Source organism: Aulonocara sp. 'chitande type north' Nkhata Bay, linkage group LG4 (assembly GCF_057382095.1).
Source record: "Aulonocara sp. 'chitande type north' Nkhata Bay isolate Kocher_YH1m ecotype deep benthic linkage group LG4, A_spYH_male_GT1.1, whole genome shotgun sequence".
Classification (NCBI taxonomy): Eukaryota; Metazoa; Chordata; class Actinopteri; order Cichliformes; family Cichlidae; genus Aulonocara; species Aulonocara sp. 'chitande type north' Nkhata Bay.
In genome coordinates this window covers 12,437,256-12,459,982 of record NC_141347.1, presented here as the reverse complement: position 1 = coordinate 12,459,982, position 22,727 = coordinate 12,437,256, and the positions used below count along the sequence as shown (strand labels likewise).

Sequence of the window (22,727 nt, the reverse complement as noted above, 5' to 3'; positions counted from 1 at the left end):
AGTAGAAAGAGAGAATTTGCTACTCTCCGGGCCATTTATAAAATAAGCACAACTTATGAAATCCAGTAGTTTTCAAATACAATGAGCTGCTGTGATATGCTGTGGCAAATAAACCCACTTTTGCTCTGTTTTGACGTATTTTCGTATGATCATTACGCACCACTTTGATGGAGTAATTATGTGGATGCCTAAATATTAAAAAAAGCCGCCATAACTGAGGTTGAACTGAGGGAAAAACTCACTAAAAACAATTATTACAGTGATTTTTAACAGTAGGTACAAAAATGCGTGATTTAAAATGACAGGTTGCGTGGTTGCTATGCGTCTCCAGGTTCTATTTGCATTGCATCTTTTGGTATAGTTCAGACAGATTTCACTCGGCGTGTTGTGCAAAGCTACAAGGGATTTCTGAAAATTTCTGAAAAAGTAAGACAACTTTCTGCTCAAGACTTCTTGCAGCCTTACAAGTGTCCAACTCCCATGTCACGGAGGAAAGCGACCCAGCAACCATCATCCATCATGGAAAATGTGAGATTTTATGACCGTTTTCAATAAGTTTTGAATATTTACTCGACGGCCAGAAAGAGTTCACTTTGCAACAGGGCAACATGAAAATATAGACGACACAAATGTGGATAAAAAGCATTAAAAACGTGCCTGTGCACGTGGGAGTTATACCTGCATGTTAGACTGTTGCACTGTAGCTGTAAACGGGTAAACTGTGCATAAAGTCATTTATGCACAGTTATGTTACCTATAATAACGTTTTCTTTTGTGTGTATTAAATGATCTTGTGGCAGACATGTCACCAAAGATTGCAGCTGGGATAAAAATGTTCAGTTTTTGCTAATAAGTAGAGTATCTTACATCTCGAATTAACTCAAGTGCATAATGATCACCAGGCCTGTTTCTAGCTTTTTTTGGGGGGGGGTGGGGGTGGGCTGTGCATGTTCCTGATTGGGGGCCTTTATTTTGTATTTAAAACTAAAATCAGGGAATAAAACAAGTAAACACTGAGACTTTATTCACTGTAGAAAAGCTAATCCCCAAAATGTTTATTTACAAATATGCAAGCCATGTTCTGCAGCATCATCTGAATTTTCAAATGTACACACACTGTCACATGTTTACAGGAGCCACATGTAACTGTGATCATCTTTAAAATCCTCAAAGCTTCTGCTTTTGGGCTTTTTAAACTAAAGTTTTAATCTCCTTCTTCATTGTGGCTTATGCTACAATTATTCACCTGACAAGACAGTCACCTCTGGGTAGAGGTCCCTCATTACACCACAGCCTAATGATGATCTTGAACTCATTACCCCCCACACACAAGGCAGGGCTCTCCTATTATTGCAGCTTGCTTTTCTTTATATCCTACACGTAATTTTAAACCATATAAGTGCCACACGTGACCAAGCTTAGCCAGTTACAAAGGTATTTTGTGCATCTGCATTGTTCAAAAACGGCAATAAGCAGCAATGATTATAACAGAAATTAGAGTTTAATACAACATGGACTTTGGTGTTTGTTTAGCTTATGCAAATTATTATTTGACATGTCATTTGGGGGTATGCAGCAGTGAAGCTCTAACACGACGAGCCCATAAGTTGACACGTCTTTTATTACACTGACCTTGATGCATTGTCCTGGTTTTAGTTCTTATGATTTTATGTGAACATGTTGGATATTTTTTGTCGTTACAATCACTGTGGACAAGTTATTCAACCATGCGAGTGGTTTAAGTAGTTTATGGACATATGAAAGGGTTTGTTATTTTTTAAATATTTCATGAACTACTAACTGATGTCTGCATTACTGTCATTTTTGTGTATACCTGCAGCTTACTGTGCCTCACCTCAAAGACCATAATTATTGTAAGAGAAACACTGCATGCCAGGCCCGTGATGCAATGAAACCCAGAGCCAGCAGGAAACAACCGTGCTGCAGCAAGGACCAGGTTGGATGTGTAAAATTTCAGGAACAGAATCATTTGAGGGTTTTGAAGTTTGGACTTCATTGTGGTTCATCAAATTTAGATTTTTGTCTTGTTTGAAAAAAATGAGGTCGCTATTAACTACTGACATTCCCTTGTGTGCTTCTGACCTTTCCCCAGGTTGTTAATTCAACCCAGAGGCCCCGGCGCCGTGACAGAACAGTCAGTCAGCCCCGGAAAAGGAAGCGAAGCCCAGCATCCAGTTCTTCCCGACCTCCAAAGACCTCAGTGCCTCCCTCTGCAATCTCCCATGATGACCTGCCAGTGTCAAAAAAATTGCCCCCCAGACCCGAGCCATGCAGTACCAACCACCAGCCAACCAGCTCCAGTGACAGCACTTTAAAAATCTACAACTTCTCAGTGGAAGATTATCAGCGAGTCTACCATGAGGTGGTAGATAGCATGCTGACGTACGTTTGTCTCCAAATGTCCTGTCACTTTTTAAAATCACCAGCTCTAAAATGGTTACAGTATGGTTTTTGACCACATGCATCATTTTGATTGAATTTCTTCTTGCAGGTCCAAGCATGGCCGCAAACGTCCCTACAGTTTAGAGATGGGGAGAAGCATTAAAAAAAAGCTGTGGGAGAGACTGAATCGTCCTATGGTGGAGACATCAACCAGCGAGGACGGACTTGAAGAAATTGACATTGTGTATGGGCAAAAAGTCAAAATCCCACAATATGATTTTGACATTTCGAGTTAGCCAAATCCTCAACATCCACCGAGCAAAAGAGCAAAGGAGAGGTGAATGTAGAGCAGCAGGAGCACTGCTACAAAACATATAACATATAACCCATTTTTAAACTCTGTTTACTGCAGCCTATTTAACAATATAAGCAACTATATAAAAACATAAAAAGAGATCTAGACATAAAAAAAACACGCAAAAAGTGATTGGCATACGATCACTTTTTGGCACATCAGTGCAGCGAGGTTGTAATTGCTGCTTGTAACCATCAGGGGGCAGTATCGCTAGATTGCAGTCTTGGAACCTGTAACGAGAATCACCCTTCATTATCATTAGAGTTACATTGCGCCACACAATATGAATATGATAAAGTCCTAGTATATGTACAAATGCTATGAAGTGAAGTTTTAAATAATACCGTTCGCCCAGTTAGTTTTATTTTTCTTTCACTGCTCGCTTGTTTTGATGACGTCAAAATCGCCTTTCCGCTTTCATTCGCGGCAGTAAACATGGCGGACAGTTAGCGAAGCCACGGTGTGATATTCAATCCTGGGGGGTTTGGATTTCTCTTTCAGGACGTACGCAAAACGTGTTGCATTGCTTTTGGCACACGGAGGTGTGCGTGTGTGTAGGGCGTTGTGCCCTGTGAGTTTTTACTGAACAAAAGGTACAGTGAATTTTTCCCTCCTGTGCTGCTTTCGTTGCTAACGCGGGCCTAGCTATAAGTGCAAGCTAACGTTAGCCGCTAACCTGCCAGGCAAATGCTTTTGACCGGCATGATTTAACATATGTATGTATGTGTTACAAATGTTTGATTGGCTCTGTGGTGTTTATCAGCTCATTCAATAGTTTAATTGTGCAAAGAGCTTAGATAGTTTGACTCGTGCGTTGATTGTCAACTTTCTTATCTTCTTTGCTAATAATAGCTAACAGTAAAATTCTTTAAGGCGTGTATTGTAGATAGTTTGGTTAAACTGCCTTGATATCGAAGTTAGAATTAACAAAAAGGAGGCTGCAATTTGTCAAAAATGAATTCAAACATTGTTTAAAGTCTCAGTGATTCATAAATATGAGCTAAAAGTGTTATTTTTAGGTTGTGACAAAATCCGACTTATTCTTGAACGTACCACAAAATAACAACGTAAGGTTTCCTTTACAAGTCACTTCTCTTCTGTTTTGCTGTATTACATGGCAGCGTGAAGGAGACCTACCGTCACAATGGGGCGACGTTCAACCTCCTCCACCAAGAGTGGGAAGTTTATGAATCCCACCGACCAGGCCAGTAAGTGCTGATAACAAACTGACGCTAATTCAATCATGAATTGATCTGCTGGATATTGCTCAGTTGCTGATTAGATATAAAAATGGTCATTTCTTCCCCCCCTTCTACAGGAAAGGAGGCCAGAAAAAGGGAGTTAAAAAAGGTTAGAACCATTCACTTAAAAAAAAAAAGATATTTCTAAATATGCAATACAGGATAACAATACTGTGATAATATGATGGTAACATCGTTTTCATTTGGAAATATTAGAACAAGAAGCAGAGGATGATGGTGAGAGCAGCAGTCCTGAAGATGAAGGATCCCAGACAGATCATCAGAGACATGGAGAAGCTGGATGAGATGGGTGAGATGACAGGGCAGAGTTTATGCAATTTAGATGTTAGAGATATATTTAGTTGTAACTATTTAGTTGTATGTTTGCCACTTGTAGAGGACCTGAGCTTGTGGAACACATGTATCAGTAGATTAATGCTATATATAATTAGTGTGTGTATTTAAGTATTTCAGGCCTTTAGGTAACAGCAGAAAATCACAGTCAAAATCTGAATTCTACAATTAATTTGCTGCTTTTCTAATGAAAATAATTACTTTGTTTCTGAACAGAGTTCAACCCAGTTCAGCAGCCGTTGCTGAATGAGAAGGTGTTGCGGGACAAGAGGAAGAAGTTGCGTGAGACATTTGAGCGCATTGTTCGTCTGTACGAAAGAGAGAATCCTGAAACCTACAAAGAGCTACGCAAACTTGAACTGGACTATGAGACTAAAAGAGGGCAGCTGTCTCTTTATTTTGACTCAGTCAAGGTGTGTTGGAAACTACATGACAGTTTTGGGGGGCGGGGTTCCTCAGTTTATAATAATTCTTGCATAAATTGATGCAGGAATGAGAGGTATATTGTATGCACATTGTCCTCTTCTTGTTACACTATTTCTCCTTTGAACAGAGCCTTCCATTCCTGGATTTGAAAAGGACTCTGCAATGGATTTGGGGAGAGATCGGGACAGCGGGAGTGAGAGCGACAGAGATCAGGACGATATTGATGACGACAGCGACTCTGAAGACATCAGTGAAGAAGAGAGAGATGAAGGGGGAGATGGTGAACAGAGAATGCGCTTGGACAGGCAGGACGATGAGAGAGAACGAGAAGAAGATAGAGACAGAAGTGAAAGACATGGTGGTGAGTGTTTCTGACTGCTTCAACACATTTAAGCCTCAACTCACGTCTTTGTTGCCTTTATTTATCTCTTGATCTTATAACTGTTTCTATTCTGTTGTATTCCTGAATTTGTTATTATTTAACTACTGCAGGTCGTAGCGTACGTTTCGCAGATATGCCTGCAGAGGCACCCCGTGAAGGAAAAAGGAAGAAGAAGAGGGTTGTGAAGAAGACCAAGGCCATTACACCTCTGCAAGCCATGATGTTAAGGATGGCAGGTACTGTTAGTGCTAAGCACTTACTAAGCTAGTGCTCCTCACAGTGTCTTTTCTTTGTATGATGATATGCTATGCCATTTTTATTTGTTCATTTTTTGTCTTCAGGTCAGTCAGTTCCTGACGAGGAGGAAGAAGAAGAGGTAGAGGAAGAATACACAGATGAATCAGACAGCTCTGACATCGAGGACAGAGGCCCTCCAGGGGACAACCAGTCCCATCTCATGGCCAATCAGTGACTACCCCCTCCAGCTGGGACCACGGGACAGCAAGGGCCTCCACACATGCAAGGGCCACCGATGACAGGACCTCCACCACTTGGTCCACCTCCGGCACCACCAATGAGGCCTCCTGGTCCACCATCTGGCCCACCTCCTGGCCCCCCACCAGGTTCGCATTCTGATTAGCTAAAAGATTGATTGCTTCAACTCTGAAGTCATACTAGAATAATTTCCTGTGCCTGTTCTGTGGGGGTCTTCTACTTCTCTAAGTGTGAGTGCTCTGCATCGTTTTTTCAAAGAGATCTTCTGTTATCTTCAGGTGCTCCTCCGTTCTTGAGGCCTCCTGGCATGCCTGCAGGAATGAGGGCTCCAATGCCTCGGCTTCTGCCTCCTGGGCCTCCACCAGGTCGACCACCTGGTCCTCCACCAGGCCCCCCTCCTGGCCTTCCACCAGGCCCTCCACCACGTGGTCCACCTCCCAGATTACCACCCCCAGCACCACCAGGTAGGCACGTGTGTGGAGGCAATCTAAAGATATAAAATAGTGAGAACTTCTGTTGAATGCATTTCTCATTTATGTTTTTTTTTCTCCTTGTAGGTATCCCGCCTCCTCCCCCAAGAGCTGGAGGGCCTCCGCGTCCTCTTGCACCACCTCTGTCTCTCTTCCCTCCACCTCTCAATTCCAATGTGCTGAGTGCTCCTCCAAACATTGTTCAGCGACAAAAAGGCTCAGGATCCAGCCAGGACGGTTTACAGACCAACCTGCAACCCCCTGCCATGCCCATGCGACCTGGTGTCATGCAGATGCCCCCTCCGCCTGGGACAGCTGCTGCCTCCACAGGCACCAATCCGGGCAGCAATCCCCCCAGCCATCACCACCCTCCCACCATCGAAAAACGCGCAAACATCACCTCTGTCGCAGCTGCAGGAGGCAACCTGGCAGCAGGTGCCGGTGCAGGCGGGGCTACCATCTCTGCCAAACCTCAAATTATCAATCCCAAGGCAGAGGTGACCCGCTTTGTGCCCACAGCGCTGAGGGTGCGTAGGGACAAGGTTGGAACAATGCCAGGAGCAGCACCTGGGCCCATGGAGAAAGCAGGGGGTTCTGTTGGAGGAAGGAGGGGAGATGAAGGTGTGGGAGGAGGCCAGTGGCAGAAACAGCACAGCACAGCAACAGCTCCTATGGGCGTGGCCAATCCATCACAGATGGGTGCTGTGTCTCAGCCCAACATGAAGACTAAAGACCAGGTGTATGAAGCCTTTATGAGGGAGATGGAGGGACTCCTCTAAGACTCGGGAGCGTACTGCCGATAATGATGATCAGTGTGGCAAGCTGAACAACAGCAGTGTGTTTGTTTTGTGTTTTCTGTGCAGAGTTATAGAGGTAGCCGTCTTCAAACTTTCAGCTAGAATCAGTTTGTCTGTCACCTACCAGTGAAAGGCCACTACACCCTCACCTTTGTTCTCTACAGGCTCATATTCATTTGATCTGGGTTAGATTTTTGTTGCATCAACAAGAATGTGCATTTCAAAAAGAGTAAGAAATCTGTTTATTTTACTGGGTAACTTGCATAGTCAATTCAAGAGAAGAACACTATGCTCTGCACAGAAGTGCTTTTTCACATCCAGCATATTGTTTTGTTTTTTTTGTCTTGTTTTTTAACTCTGAAATTGTTTTTCTTCCAACCACCTGTTTGCAACTTGACCTTAGAAGCAATCTTGTATTACTTTTTTCTGTTTTTTTTATTGCAGATCTCCTAACATAAAAATAGTTATAGAATGTTTTCCAACCACTGACAACAGTAAAAGTGTAAAACTGTTTGATCTTCAGCCAAATAAAAACTCAAAAAACTGGTTTAATCTTGTTTCAGTGTGAATCAATCCGCGACAGAAATTCCCATGTCGTATTTTTAGCCAATCACTGGCGTTTTCGGTCGTAAACACAAACTTCCATCATCCACTGCGGCTTAAGCTCGAACTCGTTTCCGCATCTGCGCAGTGCGGAACTGACGACACGTTGGGGCGAAAAGCATGGCGGACGAGGAGAGCGTGAAGCCAAACACATACGAAACACGAAATTTCGAGCAGCGATGAAGGAAGCGATCACGGTGATGGCGGAGAAAACGACGAGACGGTGAAGAGCTTCAAGGATCTGGTAGGTTTGCTTCAGCGAGTGAAGGAAAAGAGTCAGGCACATTAACACGGAGAGACCACTGCTGTTCGAGTTAGCTACAACTCCGCTGTGTTATGTAAACCTCATTTTATCCTTTTAAATATGAATGGGATATGTCTGTGAGACATATACGGCGCTAGTACACAATTACGATCGTGTTACAAAGATTTCTACCTTTTGTCTGCTTCCGACAGGGTGTTACTGATGTCCTATGCGAGGCTTGTGATCAGCTGGGATGGAAGAGCCCCACGAAGATCCAGATAGAAGCTATACCGGTGGCTCTGCAAGGTGAGAAATCACGCTTACCTCTTTCTGTCAGTTTTACTCAAGTAACAGTACATGATCACACGGAACAACCATACGCACATTTTTGGACATCAGGAAAAATACAACCCTTCTGGAATAAAATTCTTTTCGCTCTGCGGGAAATATTTAGTTATGTAATTCCAACGATTGTTTCAGATCCTCTACTTGGATCATCTTAGAGGCCATTTGCGTCCATGCTGTTTAAGTCCCCTAAGGTTTTAAACAATGAGCTGTAGACAATGGGTGGTTGTTGTTGAGGAGATCCTTGTGATGGACAAACTCGCATACAGACAGAAAAAGAAAGAAGAAAACTTTCTACAAGACTGGGACAAATGTTTATTATACAAAGTGAAGAAAGGACATGAATAAATTGAATTATTAAAAGAGGCAGATTTACTCCGACACTACCAGCCCCTGAATGTTCAAATATTCATGAACTTGTTTTTATATGTTTTTGTATGGCTACTTTTCAGCTTTGTTTTGGCATTAGCATAGCCACCATTTGTGCATCATTGTACTAGACCATCAAAAAAACAAGTTGAAGTAACAATGACAGCAAATATCCTGTTAATCAGAGATGATGGGCTAAATGCATGGCCCAGGGATTTGAAATCTGAAATCTCAGCAGAGGATTGGAAATCAGTTTGTGCTCAAATTCATACCGTGATTACACACCTCATATCTGTACGTGTAACATATGAAACTTCTCCATATTTCTCTGTGAATCATTACGATTTAACATGGACTGAAGCTAAAGGAGCAGCGCTTCAGTCTGAATCTCAGGACTTGTTTAAATCTCTAAAGGTTAAAGTGCGTAACATTTCTTGTCTCCTTGTGACCTGCAGGGAAGGATGTTATTGGCCTGGCGGAGACTGGTTCAGGAAAGACCGGTGCCTTCGCTCTGCCTATCCTCCAGTCGCTGCTGGCCTCCCCCCAGAGGCTTCACACACTTGTTCTCACCCCCACTAGAGAGTTGGCATTTCAGATCTCTGAGCAGTTTGAGGCCCTGGGCTCCAGTATCGGCGTTAAGTGCGGTACGTGTCCTTGAAAGGTGAGGCGGCTTGCAGTAGTGCGGGAGGCTCTGTGCTCTAAATCCGTCTGTCTTCCGTTGCAGCCGTGATAGTTGGTGGAATCGACATGATGTCCCAGTCCCTGGTGTTAGCGAAAAAGCCTCACATCGTTATTGGTAAGACTTTACCTTTAAGAGCGTTGCATATTTTTCACACTTCACACGTCTGCTTATGTTCACCCACTGTTGTAATGTTTGTATCCTTTATAAACTGATTTTGATGATATACTTTTAAGTAAAAAAATCGTTTTGTTTTTTTCCAGCCACGCCCGGTCGTTTGATCGATCACCTCGAGAACACAAAGGGCTTCTCTCTACGAGCGCTGAAGTTCCTGGTCATGGATGAAGCAGACAGAATCCTCAACATGGACTTCGAAACTGAGGTCAGTAGCTTCCTATTGGTAGGAGACTCACTATAGCACCTCAGCCACATCCTCCTCAGTGTGCTGTTAAATGGCAGGCTCAAAGGTTATTGATGAAAGCATTTTAAAGTGAATGTGACAACCTTTATGGCAGTTTAAATCCAAAAAGTGAAATTTACCTAAACTTCGCATTACTGGCCGTAAGCTGGTAAAAACCCAAGTTGACGTATATTTTTTTGGTTGACAGTGGAGCATTTTGAAAGATTACAAATAGCTGATAGGCTGAGCTTTAAATTAAAAACCTGCTGGCTACGGGCTCCACACCTCCAACGCCTCAGGCTAGATTTGCGCCTGTGACGTGTCCATTTGTGAAGCTCTTTGCCTATAAACAGAGAAGGTTTTCGAGAATTTAACCTGTACAAATTTCAAGAAGCATGTAGCTGATGTAAACTGTCATTTTTATACCTATTATTATTTATTTTTTTACCAGGTGGATAAAATCTTGAAGGTGATCCCAAGAGAAAGACGCACTTTCTTGTTCTCGGCTACCATGACCAAAAAGGTATCTTTGTGTTCTTCTCTCTTTGTCGACTCTAGATGACGGAGAATGTTAGTCGCGTTTCTTTTAGCCGTCCTTGTCCTGCACATTATGGGGGACAGTAATAAGCAGCTGCCAGAGTAGCCTTTGCCTGACCTTCTGTCATATGTTTACAGGTCCAGAAACTAGAGAGAGCAGCTTTGAAAGATCCTGTGAAGTGCGCGGTGTCTACGAAATACTCCACAGTAGACAAACTGCAGCAGTACTACATCTTTATACCATCTAAGTACAAGGTAGGGTGCACACGTGTACATGTGCTGACCATGTGCTGACAGTTGTGTTTGTGACCTGCTGAAGCTGTTTTATATTCAGTAAGTTTAGCTCTTGGTTTTGCCAACAGGACTGCTACCTGGTTTCCATCCTGAACGAGCTGGCCGGGAACTCCTTTATTATTTTCTGCAGCACGTGTAACACAGCCCAGCGGGTGGCGCTGTTGTTGAGGAACCTCGGCATCACTGCTATCCCTCTACATGGGCAGATGAGTCAGGTAAAGCTTCAGAGACTCGGTTGAGTATAAGGATTTAACCTGAGATGTTAGCATTCATTATAGTGCCTGCTGCTCTGTCAGCATTACCTACGCATACTATAAAACCCTGTAAACAGTTTGGTTTATGATCACACTTGCAACACATGCTAAAGTCATGCTTAATTAACTTTACATGCAAGTTAGTGTACTTTTTGTACCATTTGGAAACATCTGGAAGTCATTGTCATGGTCTGCAGTTTACCATAAGCAGTCTACAATCAAATCTACATTCAAATCAGGCTGCAGTTCACTTAAATGTTTGAATAGAGCTCTTTGCACCATCTAAGATGCTGTTTTTGTAGACCAAGAAAAATTTCTTTCACTCATGAATGAAAGTGAATGTTGACCAGCTTTGGTCCCGTTTGGCTGGATGTCAGCCCTCTTTCTGGTTTTGTGGCATTACAGCAAATGTGACCTAATGTATGATATGAGTTGTGTGTAAATATGCACACAGACATTTATCAAATGGAGTTTTTAAGGAAGTGAAAGTTTTCCCTTTTTCTTTCTGGTGGATACTGTGATGTGATCTGGATCTTCCTTCCTTCGCCGTGCAGAATAAACGTCTTGGAGCTCTGAACAAGTTCAAGTCCAAGTCTCGGTCGGTGCTGCTGGCGACTGACGTGGCATCCAGAGGACTGGATATTCCTCATGTCGACTGCGTCATCAACTATGACATTCCCACTCACTCTAAGGTACCGAGGCGCTGATAATCATGTTGGTGGTGCGTTTGATGATTTATTTCACTTCACCGATGAGCTGATCTGTGGATGTGTTTGATCCTACAGGACTATATTCACAGGGTTGGCCGAACAGCCAGAGCAGGACGATCTGGAAAATCCATCACTTTCGTCACTCAGTAAGAAGGGCCTTTTTATTGTCACCAGTCATTCCATATACAATAACATCTCTGCTTTGTTTCCACTTATTGCCATTTTTATACCATTTTGACATGGTTGAGTAAGTTGTGCAATACTGTGGTTTGGAGAGGAAGGTCACTGCAGCAAGTAAATGTGTCTGGTGTCCATATAACCATAGGTATGATGTGGAGCTTTTCCAGCGAATTGAAAGCTTGATTGGGAAGAAACTTCCAGCCTTTCCAACCCAAGAGGAGGAAGTGATGATGCTGGTGGAGAGGGTGAGCGAGGCCCAGAGATTTGCCAAAATAGTAAGTCATCCTGTCTTTATTGTGTCTTTTCTCTGTATTTGTCAGGTATAGCCTAAAATTTGAAGAAGAAAAAAACATGCTGTGTGAAAACAATGGTGCATAAACCCGTCTGAGCCTGCCTGGCCAATGCATCAGTATTTAGTGGTATGTTTCTACATGAGGTGATTTGAGCTTTGTGACACAGTGTGTTATCCTCTTGAAATCAGCCATCAGAAGATGGATACAGCGTGGTCATAAACAGATGGACATGATCAGACAGGCTGTGGTGTATGAACAGTAAACAGTTGGTGCTAAGGATCCCAAAGTGTGCTGGAAAAATATCCCCAAAACCATTACACCACCAGCAACCTGAGCTGTTGATAAAATGTCGTTTATGCCAACTGTTACCATCCTATCCAATTGTGGCAGCAGAAATCAACACTCATCACACAAGGCAACATTTTTCCAATCTTCTGTTGTCCTTCTGTTTCATGAGACCATGCAGCTTCTAGCTTCAGTTCCTTGTTTTTAGCTGACCAGAGCAGCACTCTGTGTGGTCTTCTGCTGCCGCAGGTCATCTGCTTCAAGTTTCGAAGCAGATGACCAGAGAACTGACCACACTGGATATTTGCATTAACAGGCAGGTGTAGGTGGTAAAGTTGTTGGGGAGTGTAATGATTTAAATGTAACCATATATTTAAAAGAGCAATGACTGCAAGCATAAACTAAAAGTTACGAACAAATGTTTGAAACTTGGCTAAACCTTGGCTAATTTCTTCAAAAATACATATTTAGAAATGTTTGATTTTTTAAAATTAAACTTGTTCCATCTTGACCTAAAATGCCTGTATATAGAATATAGTCAGCTATTAGTGTAGATGAACATTAAGAAAACGTTTGTGTTCCCCAGGAAATGAAGGAGCAAGGCGACAAAAGGAAAAGGCCTAAAAGAGGGGACGGAGACGATGATGACACGGAACAGGCGACCGGCGTGAGGAAGAAGGTTAAAGGAGGAGGAGGAGGAGGAGGAGGAGGGAAGAAGCGTGGCGGAGGAGCCTGGAGGGGCGGACGCTGAAGAGCCCCAACATTAACAGACTGTACAGAACTATGACATACAACGCCTTTACCGTCTTTTGAAACTTTCATTGTTATGACACGTTTTCCACTGCTTCCTTAGTAAAGTGAATGACTATTTAATTACAGAAAACACATGTTTTTCTCGCCCCTGGTGACATGTTTCCATTTGTAATAAAACTCAAGAAGTCGCACGATTGTGTGAGCTGGTGCCGCTGCTGATGTTGCTTTCAGACACAAGAGGGAGCTGTTTCAGTCAAAAGCCACGTTATGTTTTATTAAGAAGTACTTAACCCTTCTTGTTTTCTAGCTTTTTTGTTTAGAAAACATGTGAGGTATTAGACAACAATAACAATGCGTGGCAAATTGAGGCGGTTTTATAATGCATGCAAGCAGCAGTTGCAATAGTTATTATGTTTTGGGTTTTTTTTATGCTTGTCAGTGGTTTGCAGCAAATTGGGGGGTTGGTTTGTTCCAGCCAATAGTGGAGAAGGGCAGAGAAAGACCGCAAAGCGAGAGCCCAATCGCTTCTAGGCTGCATGTAGTGGGTGTGCAGTGCCTAGATATTTGTGGGATAGATCTTAAAAGGTATCCACCGCAGCATAATGCCCGACAGTGTATTCATTATTGCTGCCTTCATTAATGCCATTGAGGGGATTCTGACAGGCGTGAAGGCACGCACATAAAAATTTATTAGCGGCTGAATCCTGACAAGAGTGCGACAGTGTGGCGTATTGATCTGCGCGATCACTTTCTAGTGCGCACAGTCCACCGTAGGCGGGAGCAGCGGTGGTCAAGCCTGCTCTCTTTAGGAGGGGCCCCAGTGTGGAGGCAGCACTGTGCACTGTGGTGCATACCGAAGCCCAGATACATGCCTGCATTTCTCTTGTGGCTAGCAGCTGTATAGTTGCGTTCAGGGTCGAATCAGGGGGAGCTTTGTGAACAGGTTCTGACTGCTGCAGGTAAGTTTGCTCGCGCCAGCCGCGAGGGCGAAGAACGATGGGGCGCGTGGTGATTATTACGGCGTCAGTGAGTGAGCAGCCTCCGGGATAGGGGATGGAGGTCGCTCTGGAAACTTACTTTGGCTGTAGTCTTTATTTGAGTAGCGGGGTTCAAAATCCACCGCTCGGCGTCATAAGCGCTCTGGTTGACCTCGAGGACTCTTTCTCTTTTTTCTCTCACCATAGAAACGTGTTAATTGGTAACACCTGAACTCTTAATACGTAACAGAAAAAGTGCAGACTGTGGTAAGCTAGCTTTATGACTCTTTCTTTTGGCTCATGACAATAATTTTCCAGCAAGTACCAGTCCACAGGAGGGGTCTCCAATAACCATGGGGGAACCACAGAGAACACTACTGCAGGACATATTTTAAGTTCATACACCTGACACTCCTTAGCCCACTGATTCCCCACCTTTCCAAAATGAGCCTTCTGACTTCTTCCATACTCCCAGCATTCCAAAAGTACCTCCTTTGTGGGATGTGCGTCACCATGACCACCAAGATGAACCCAGTAATTCACCGACACTTGCTTCCTCCTAAGATTTAGGGGCATTTCTCCCATCTCCACCTGTAGGGCACCGACTGGAGACGTCTTAAAAGCTCCACAGCATACTCTAAGGGCTTTCAATTGCAGAACATCCAAACGTCTCAACACAGAAGGAGCTGCTGAACCATATGCCACACACCCATAATCAAAGACCGACCTAATTAATGCCTGGTAAAGTCTTTTCAAAGCAGAAGAGCTCGCTCCCCAACCCCTCCCAGCTACACACCTCATAACATTAATAACTTTGTTGCATTTGGTTTCAATCCGATCAATATGCTCCCACCATGTCAGTCTCGAATCAAACACAACACCTAAGTACTTAAAAGAGCTCACTTTCCCAATTACCTTGTCATACAGTGTCAATGTGAAAGTCTCACTCACTTTTCTTTTGGTAAAGAACATCACTTTTGTTTTTTCCACCGAAAACCTGAATCCCCAGTCAAATCCCCACTCAACCACCATATTCACAGCCTCCTGAACCTTGCCCACTAGGTGCTCAATATTTCTTCCTTTTTTCCATAACACACCATCATCAGCGAACAAAGACCTCCCAATTCCCTCAGGAACATCAGAAAAAACATCATTGATCATTATAACAAAAAGCAGGGGACTAATCGCACTGCCCTGTGGCGTTCCATTCTCAACCATGCACTGATTAGAAATTGTAGACCCAATTTGCACTTGGATCTTCCTACCAGATAAAAAGTCTTGGACCCAATTGAATGTCCTGCCACCAATACCCAACTTATGCAACTTGATTAAAAGCCCATCCCTCCACAACATATCATATGCCTTTTCTATGTCAAAAAACACTACCAAAACAGACTCTTTATTGGCCTGCGCTTTCCTAATGTAGAGAGTTGAGAATAGCTCTCTAGTAGAATCTGGTATCAGAAATAAACTGGGGAAAACAGCCCCCCCCCCAAAGGTTTTTGTTGTGATTGTATTTTTGTACCTGTCATTTAAAATGCTATCCTACATCCAGCCGCTAGAGGGCGCATTACGCGCAGTGGTATCGAGTAGCGTTTTGGGGCACAGAGGAAGAATAAACCTTCCTGTTGTGAAACTGACATCAACTCAACCTGTGTCCCTTTTTCTATTCTTTATCACAGGTTAGTAAATGCATTTAAATGAATGTATACTGCAGACCTTACAAACGGACGATGTTGTTTATGTGGGTAATGAGCGCAACTCGCTAAAGAAATGGATTCGTTCTGAGTTGTGTCTGAATTGTGGGTTAAGGCTGCAGGCTAAATGATGCTAATGCTAGCGGACTTGGCTAATGTGGAATACTGAGTGTGTGTGTGGGGGAGCTAATCTGACCTGTGAGAGACTTCTGGACTGTGAACTAGTAATGTATTATGCACTCTGATAAATGGGTTTTATACTATGTTTTATTCTTCTGGTTGATGTTGTGGTTTAATACAAAGACATTTATAAAGTGTTATAAGGAAACTGTTTGATCAATGCTGACTGCATAGTAGTAGTGAACGCTGTTAAAGGAGCATTGCACTCTATATAGTTGTAGGTTGTATAAGAACAGTGAATATTAGGGGTGCAACGATACACAAAATTCACGGTTCGGTTCGATACTTTGGTGTCACGGTTCAATATTTTTTCGATACAAAAAAAATGTTCATGCCTTTTTAATTTGTCATTTATTAAAATTATAAATATATATTTTAACTCAAAAGTACAGTTTTTAAATTTAACCCTAACCCTTGTGCGTGTTTTTTATTTTGACAGCGAATGCGCACCTGCGGACCACTTATGTGCAGCCCCGGTTATATAGCTCGTCATATTGCAGCCACAGAAATTATTTTGTCCATGAAACCATAAAGCTGCACTTTCTTTTTGCCTTATAGTCTGATTTGTCATAACTTCTCCGTTTTGTGGTAAGCTTTTCTTTGGCTGTCACTTCTTCACCCTGACCTGTCTTATTTGGCTCAGCAGAACTAAAATATATATCCTGCCGCTTTTACACGCTCACTCACATAAGCTCAGCGATTCTCTGCGCGATCAACCTCTCACATGTTTAAGCTTGCTGCGGGAGATTTCACTTGTCATGTTTGCATAGTAAGCTAACGATTGATAAGACGATGTCAGAGGAATTGGTGCACAAATTATCATCACTCACGGATCAGTGCTGTCGCTCTCTATACACAGTTCGCACGATTGCAAAGTGAAAGCAAAAAAACAAGCGCAAATTCAAACGCGATTTCAATATGTCACATATTGACAGTGGCTCACCGATGCCAATGACATAATTACCCAGCTACATTTCTGAAAGAATGCAAAAGCATTGACATATATTTTCCCTTCCTACAATAGCCCGACGGGCAGGGAAGAGATAGATTTTGGTAGCCCGACTGAAAAAATCGCTAGCCCCGGGACGTCGGGCTAGCGATATTGCGAGCCCTGTATCTGATTGAGGAATCACTCATCTTTGGAAAAGAGAGTTTATTACAGAGAAATGTCTCTTTCCAAAATAAAAGCTATACTATCCACTTCTTCTGGGCTATATTCTCAGCAGCATATTAAACAGCTGTCTAAATGACTCGGCTAAAGTTAGTAGCATGCTTGCTTGTTTTTGTCTGCTTCCACTTGTCTTTGCACTAGGATGATGTCGGCGTAAATGTGCAGTCATATTCGTTGTGTTCCCACTAGTGCTTTCAGGTTAATCTCGTTGAAATGACCTTAACGCCACAACACGGCAAATCTCCGTTAACGAGCTACCGCCGATCGCCCCGTGCATGGGGCTAGACGGCCAACACGTTAACGAGCTAACTGCGCTAACACACTAGTTCCCACCCATGTAATTGAGCATTGCATGGCACATCCAACATACTGTTTTACTTTAGTCCATGACTCGCTTACCTTCAGGGTCATACGTCACATGAAAACCAAAATAATTCCAAACGCCAGATCTAAATGAGGGTGGCGGAGGTCCATGTTGCAAGGAGAGCTTAACTTCTGTCTCGCTAGCTTGCCCTGCGCTCTTCCTTCTGATGATGCTGTCTGTGTTGAGCGCTCAGTGGATCTGCGCTCGACAGTGCAGCCTAGGCGGAGTAGTCGAACGCAGATTCACTGAGCGCTCAACACAGACAGCATCGTCAGAAGGAAAGTTGATAAAATAAATTACAAATGTTGTATTGTTCGATACATATGCGTACCAAACCGAAAGCACTGTATCGAACGGTTCAATATCGATACGAATATCGTTGCACCCCTAGTGAATATGTTTGTTTTATGTCAAAGACATTATTTTCTTGTAAAGAGTAAAATAGCTATATTTTAAAAAACAGAAGTTACATTGTCAGTACAGTGGAAATACATTTCACATAAATAATTTAGTGCTGAACAAGAATTAAAATGTTTAAAAATGAGTTAATTTTATGATGTTTGTAAATGTAGTTAAAAATGAAGTACAGAGTACACTATTGTGTTTTGTTTATCTTTGTAAAACAAATGTGTTTATTGTGATACATTGTGGATCTGATATTATCAATGGATTTAAGCAACATTTTGTTTATGTTTTGTCAAAGTTGTATTGAGAGATTTATACAGTCTCTAGCTCAGGGAACTGTGGCCATGTATGGTAAACCGGACTGAAGCATAAGGCCATTTCTTTGCAGTTAGTATGGTGATATCTGAAGCTGTTCTAAGCTGTTGTGAAGAATAAACCTTCCTGTTGTGAAACTGACATCAGCTCAACGTGTGTCCCTTTTTCTATTCTTTATCACAGCACCACACATTGTTGAACAGGAAACCAGTTGCCCCTCTGGTCATCATCTTAGGGAGGCAACACAAGCAACGTGCCGTTATCGATCACATCCACCCCACTAAAAAGCTGAGGATCTGCAGTTTCTGCTACAAGAATATTAATGAAGAGAAGTTTCGCGACAGGGGAGACAGCGCCGGGAAAAGCAGCTCAGAGGAGGAAGAGTTTTGTCCTTCTGAGGAAAATGAGAAAGTGGAGGAAGGAGAGATAGGGATCTATTCTCCCAGCAACTGGCTGGACACCAAAAACGGGACTTGGGAACGACTGAGCATTTATGATTACCCAAAGTCAATACCATCACAGTAGCCAATAAACTGCAACAAAGACGCTTTTGAATGGATTCAGATTACACAAAGTTGATTTTCTTACATGAAGTTACATAAATGTAAAGATAAATGTGACGACGTATTATTTGTTTGTGTCTATTTGTGTTTTAATCTTAGGCTGTACACGCAACAATTTGCACTGTAAATAACAAATCAGGAGTGAGTCGAAAAAATCATTTTAAAAAGACAAGAATATATCATCTTTGTACATATTCAGTGCCATTAACCATGCTAGTTAAATGAATAATGCTCCATCTGCCTGTCACTTTGCTGCTGGAACAGCTGAATTTCACAATAAAGGATATTTCTATTCCAAAAAGCACTGTCTTCTCCCTGTGCATGTGACTCTGAATGCACGTTTCTTTGTTTGAATGCATGTAAAGTATTTGCATCCAGTATCTGCTCTTTTGCTGCTCCTTAACCTCAACAATAAAGTGCAGATAATCAATTTGTGAGAGATGTTATTACAACACTGAAATCTCATCATTTAGTAATAAGTCCTCTGTTTAGCCCTCAGAGTCTTATTGGAGCATATTACAGTGTTTTCTTGTACTTCTGTGACTTTTTGGGGTTTTTATTGTGCAAGTCAAGGTCAGTGAAGTAACCGTATATAGTTCCTCACCCACTTAGGGTATACATTTTTCCAATAAGCATGTATATAAAAACCATTCGGGAAAACACACAGAACCTTTACAGCACCATTGATTTATCATCATTTTTCTTCTCACTGGCATTTTTCATAAATATAACATACAAACATACATATCAAACTGTAGCACGTCCTAGTGTTACAGTACTTGATGACGCTGCTCTAATAATGCGGTAATAACAGAATGTGGCTAAACATTTACACTTCTTTTCAAAGATTTAAGTTCATTCTAGTTAACTCTCTGAATCGAGCACATCCTAATACAGTAGACAGCTCCAAAACAAAAGCGAGTACATTTTTGAGTCAGTCAGCCAGTTTTGAAAGAACAGTAAATCGACTGAAAGCAAAATACTGATGTAGAAATTGTAACTATGTAACAAGAAGTAGACAAATTGCCTTCTAACTAGTGGTGGTTTCGTCAGAAATTTACTGACGTTACTTTACTGACTGCTTATTTTCAAAAGTAGTTAGTTACTCAGTTACTTAGTTACTTTTTAAAAACATGATACACAACCTGAATAGGCAATAAAGCAATAGACCTTTCAGCCCAATTCTACTTTTTCTGCATAATCCATCATACAAAATGTAATCAAATAAAAAAGTCTCTTTTCAAAACTTGTTTTATTAGTTTTAATCTTTTAACTTTGTGCACATTGCATCAAGCAAAAATTAAATTATATGCAACAGTCTTTGACAATTAAACCTATTTTCTGCATATTCCAGAATATAAAATAAGATATATTTTTTTCTGTTTACACTCACTCTTTCAAATAGATGCAAGTAAAACACTCCCTTACTTTACTCATTACTTGAAAAAAGTAATCGGATTACAATGATACATTACTTGTAATGTGTTACTGCCCATCTCTGATGATGACAAGTGTGTGAGTAGCTAAGGCCAAAAACACCCAGTTTCCTGAATTCTTGAAGAACGCTGAAGTTTGAAATACTTCAGGCTGATCGAGCTGATGCAGTGATCTCACTGCATTATCTGCCACATAACCTGATCTTTGCTGATTGACTGGAAGAAATTCACCTGGTTCTACGAAATCACAGTGAGTCATAACGAGGTCAATGTTGATGTCCATTTAAGTTACCAAAAATGGCTCCTTGTGCAGTGAAGGGTTTATTAGACTGAGAGGCAAACTGCTTCTCGCTCAGTCACGTGGAATGGTTTCCACAGAACCCATTTAATATCAGCACTAGTACTGATATACTGGTCAACACAGAGCATGAAGTACAAATAAATACTTGTTGGTTTAAGAAAAAATACATGAATCCCTTTTGAGAAGTTTAATAGAAGTACAGCCACAAAGACTAGAACACCTAGTGTTCAAAAGTAAAATTACCATATTGTCGGGATGCTTGGGGCTTCCCATGCTTTAATTACAATATGATCAGACACATAGAGCTATTTGTCTGTTTGTATATCTGTCAGCGAATTTCCTGAAAGTGGGTGAAGAGGTGGAGCATGAGGAAATGAAGATCTTGGTACAGATTCAGACTGCTTATTTGAAATATGAAAAATATGCCACTGGCTTTGGCAGATGATGTGCTGCTTTAACTGTTGAAAGTTTATCCCCTCACCTGTCAGTATCTTGGATATATTTGGCATTCTTTTAATTATTATCATTATTATTATTATGTATAGCAGATATGATAATGTTGGGGAGTAATATTAATTGCTCTTTGAGGTTGACTGATTTATGTGACCATCCTGTGAGAGAAGATGTGTTTTTCTACCCTTCTGCTACCAGCCTGAAGGCCTGTCTGTCTGTCTGCGAGCCAACAATGATTAAATGATAAATGGTAAATGGACTGATTCTTATATAGCGCTTTTCTACTCAAAGCACTCTGTCATGTCATAACATGTCATAGTTTCAGGTTTCTGCAGTGTATTTGTTCTGTTTGATCCTTGTTACATTGGCTGTGTTTATGGTTTTTCCAGCCTCCGGCCTGAACGTTTGTCTTCATGTGTTAGTTTTTCATGTTTTTGTCATTTCCTGTTTTAGTCTGTAGGTTCGGTTTTTTTCTGTCTTTTTCAAGCCTTTTTCCTGCTTTTGTTCCTCTCATTTTTGACTGAAAGCCCCATCGTCATTACTCTCACCTGTGTTTCATCGTATAATTAGGCCCGCCAATTTAATGCAGTTTCCTTGTATTAAAATATCTCTGGGATTAAATGTTAAGTTAAAGGTAGTAACTTTCTTTAAGCTGACAGAAAGAGTCTGACCCCTTTGAGATCAGGTACGCTGTATGTGACCCACAGTGTAGTATAAGTTTGACATCCCTGGTTTAGATCCAGTTTGTAGTCTGGATGGGAGGAGTCATTTATGGTGTTGTGAGCCTTCTTCGAGCTGTTATTCCAGGGTATGTTGAGAGTGGAGGAGAGCTGGGCATACAAGATGCCCAGCTCTCTGTGATGTGGACTCATAGAAGCTTAAAGATAGCACTAACAGCTGATTGTTGTACATGTAGGACCAAAGAAATTTCACAAACTAACAAACTAACTTGTTGCAACTGTTGCATCCTATCACACTATCACACTCAAATTCAGTGAGCTCTTAAGAACAACCCGTTCATTCACAAACAATATGTTATAAAGGCAGACTGCATGGCTTGGTACTACATTTTACACACCTATGGCCACAGGACTGAAAACATCTAAATTCAAAGATTTAAAGAGTTTGGCCTAATACTTTCTAACTAAATGGTGACACCGTCACATCTTTTGTAAACATCCAGCTCTTTCTTAGAATGAAGAGCAACCTGTTTATGACCACATGGTACAAGGAAATGTTGCCTCTTTTATACACTTACTGAAATCCACATTGCACATTCCAGTCATTGTTTCTCTCTTGTTATGTAATGCCATTCGATTTTTTTGTTTTTGTTTTTTAAACCATCTGGGTTCATGTTGCTTAAGCAAAAGTTATTTTAGTGATACAACAACAAAGCAGATACTGTATGCCATAAACAGTATAGAGTGAGAATGCATGTCAATGTTATTTAAAAAACACTACAAAAGGGTATGAATGTGTGTGTGAATGGGTGAATGAGGCATGTTTCATAAAGTGCTCTGAGTGTGCAAGTGGAGCAGAAAAGTGCTGTATAAAAACAGACATTTATGTATTATTATGTATTATATAATTGTCCCTTTTTGTTTTATTTAAAATCTTCTTTCAGATGTAACTGTTTTCTGTTTTCAAGACCGCAACAAAACGAATGTCAAAAACTGACCACAGGGTGATATATCAAACTAAAACGTCTTAAATCCATTTCTGAGGCTGGGACAGACAGTGCGTTGCATGTGGATTCATGAGCATGAGCCAGTAAAAATGTCACCACAGACTAAGGCACTGCAAACTGACAGAGCATAACAGAGATTTTTATACAGACACCTTTTGGAAAGAAGTTATTACTGCAACAGATCTCTCTAGCGATTGACTTTGGAGCTGTACATAGCTGGTTCCACGGTAAAAGGGTGACACCTATTGGTGAAAGTGGGTAGTGCAGCGGGTTCAGTACAGTGAGTAGAAAGAGAGAATTTGCTACTCT

At 41.6% G+C, this 22,727-nt stretch overlaps 1 protein-coding gene and 2 pseudogenes across 1 annotated transcript; all 3 read left to right on the top strand.

Moving 5' to 3' along the window:
* Nucleotides 1–371: 371 nt before the first annotated feature.
* LOC147332072 (uncharacterized) lies at nt 372–3,208 on the top strand. Its single transcript, XM_086288474.1, has 4 exons — nt 372–528; nt 1,841–1,957; nt 2,114–2,403; nt 2,513–3,208. Exons 1-4 carry the CDS (start codon nt 481–483, stop codon nt 2,697–2,699), a joined length of 642 nt encoding a protein of 213 aa, XP_086144600.1. The 5' UTR covers nt 372–480; the 3' UTR covers nt 2,700–3,208.
* Nucleotides 3,209–3,236: 28 nt separating this feature from the next.
* LOC147332071 (WW domain-binding protein 11-like) lies at nt 3,237–7,475 on the top strand (annotated as a pseudogene).
* Nucleotides 7,476–7,631: 156 nt separating this feature from the next.
* LOC147332070 (putative ATP-dependent RNA helicase DDX47) lies at nt 7,632–13,060 on the top strand (annotated as a pseudogene).
* Nucleotides 13,061–22,727: the final 9,667 nt, after the last annotated feature.

Coding starts and splice junctions, on each gene's coding strand:
- LOC147332072 (XM_086288474.1), top strand. CDS start 481: ATGTCACGGAGGAAAGCGACCCAGCAACCATCATCCATCATGGAAAAT. Junction 529..1,840: donor CATCATCCATCATGGAAAAT/GTGAGATTTTAT, acceptor GTATACCTGCAG/CTTACTGTGCCTCACCTCAA. Junction 1,958..2,113: donor CGTGCTGCAGCAAGGACCAG/GTTGGATGTGTA, acceptor ACCTTTCCCCAG/GTTGTTAATTCAACCCAGAG.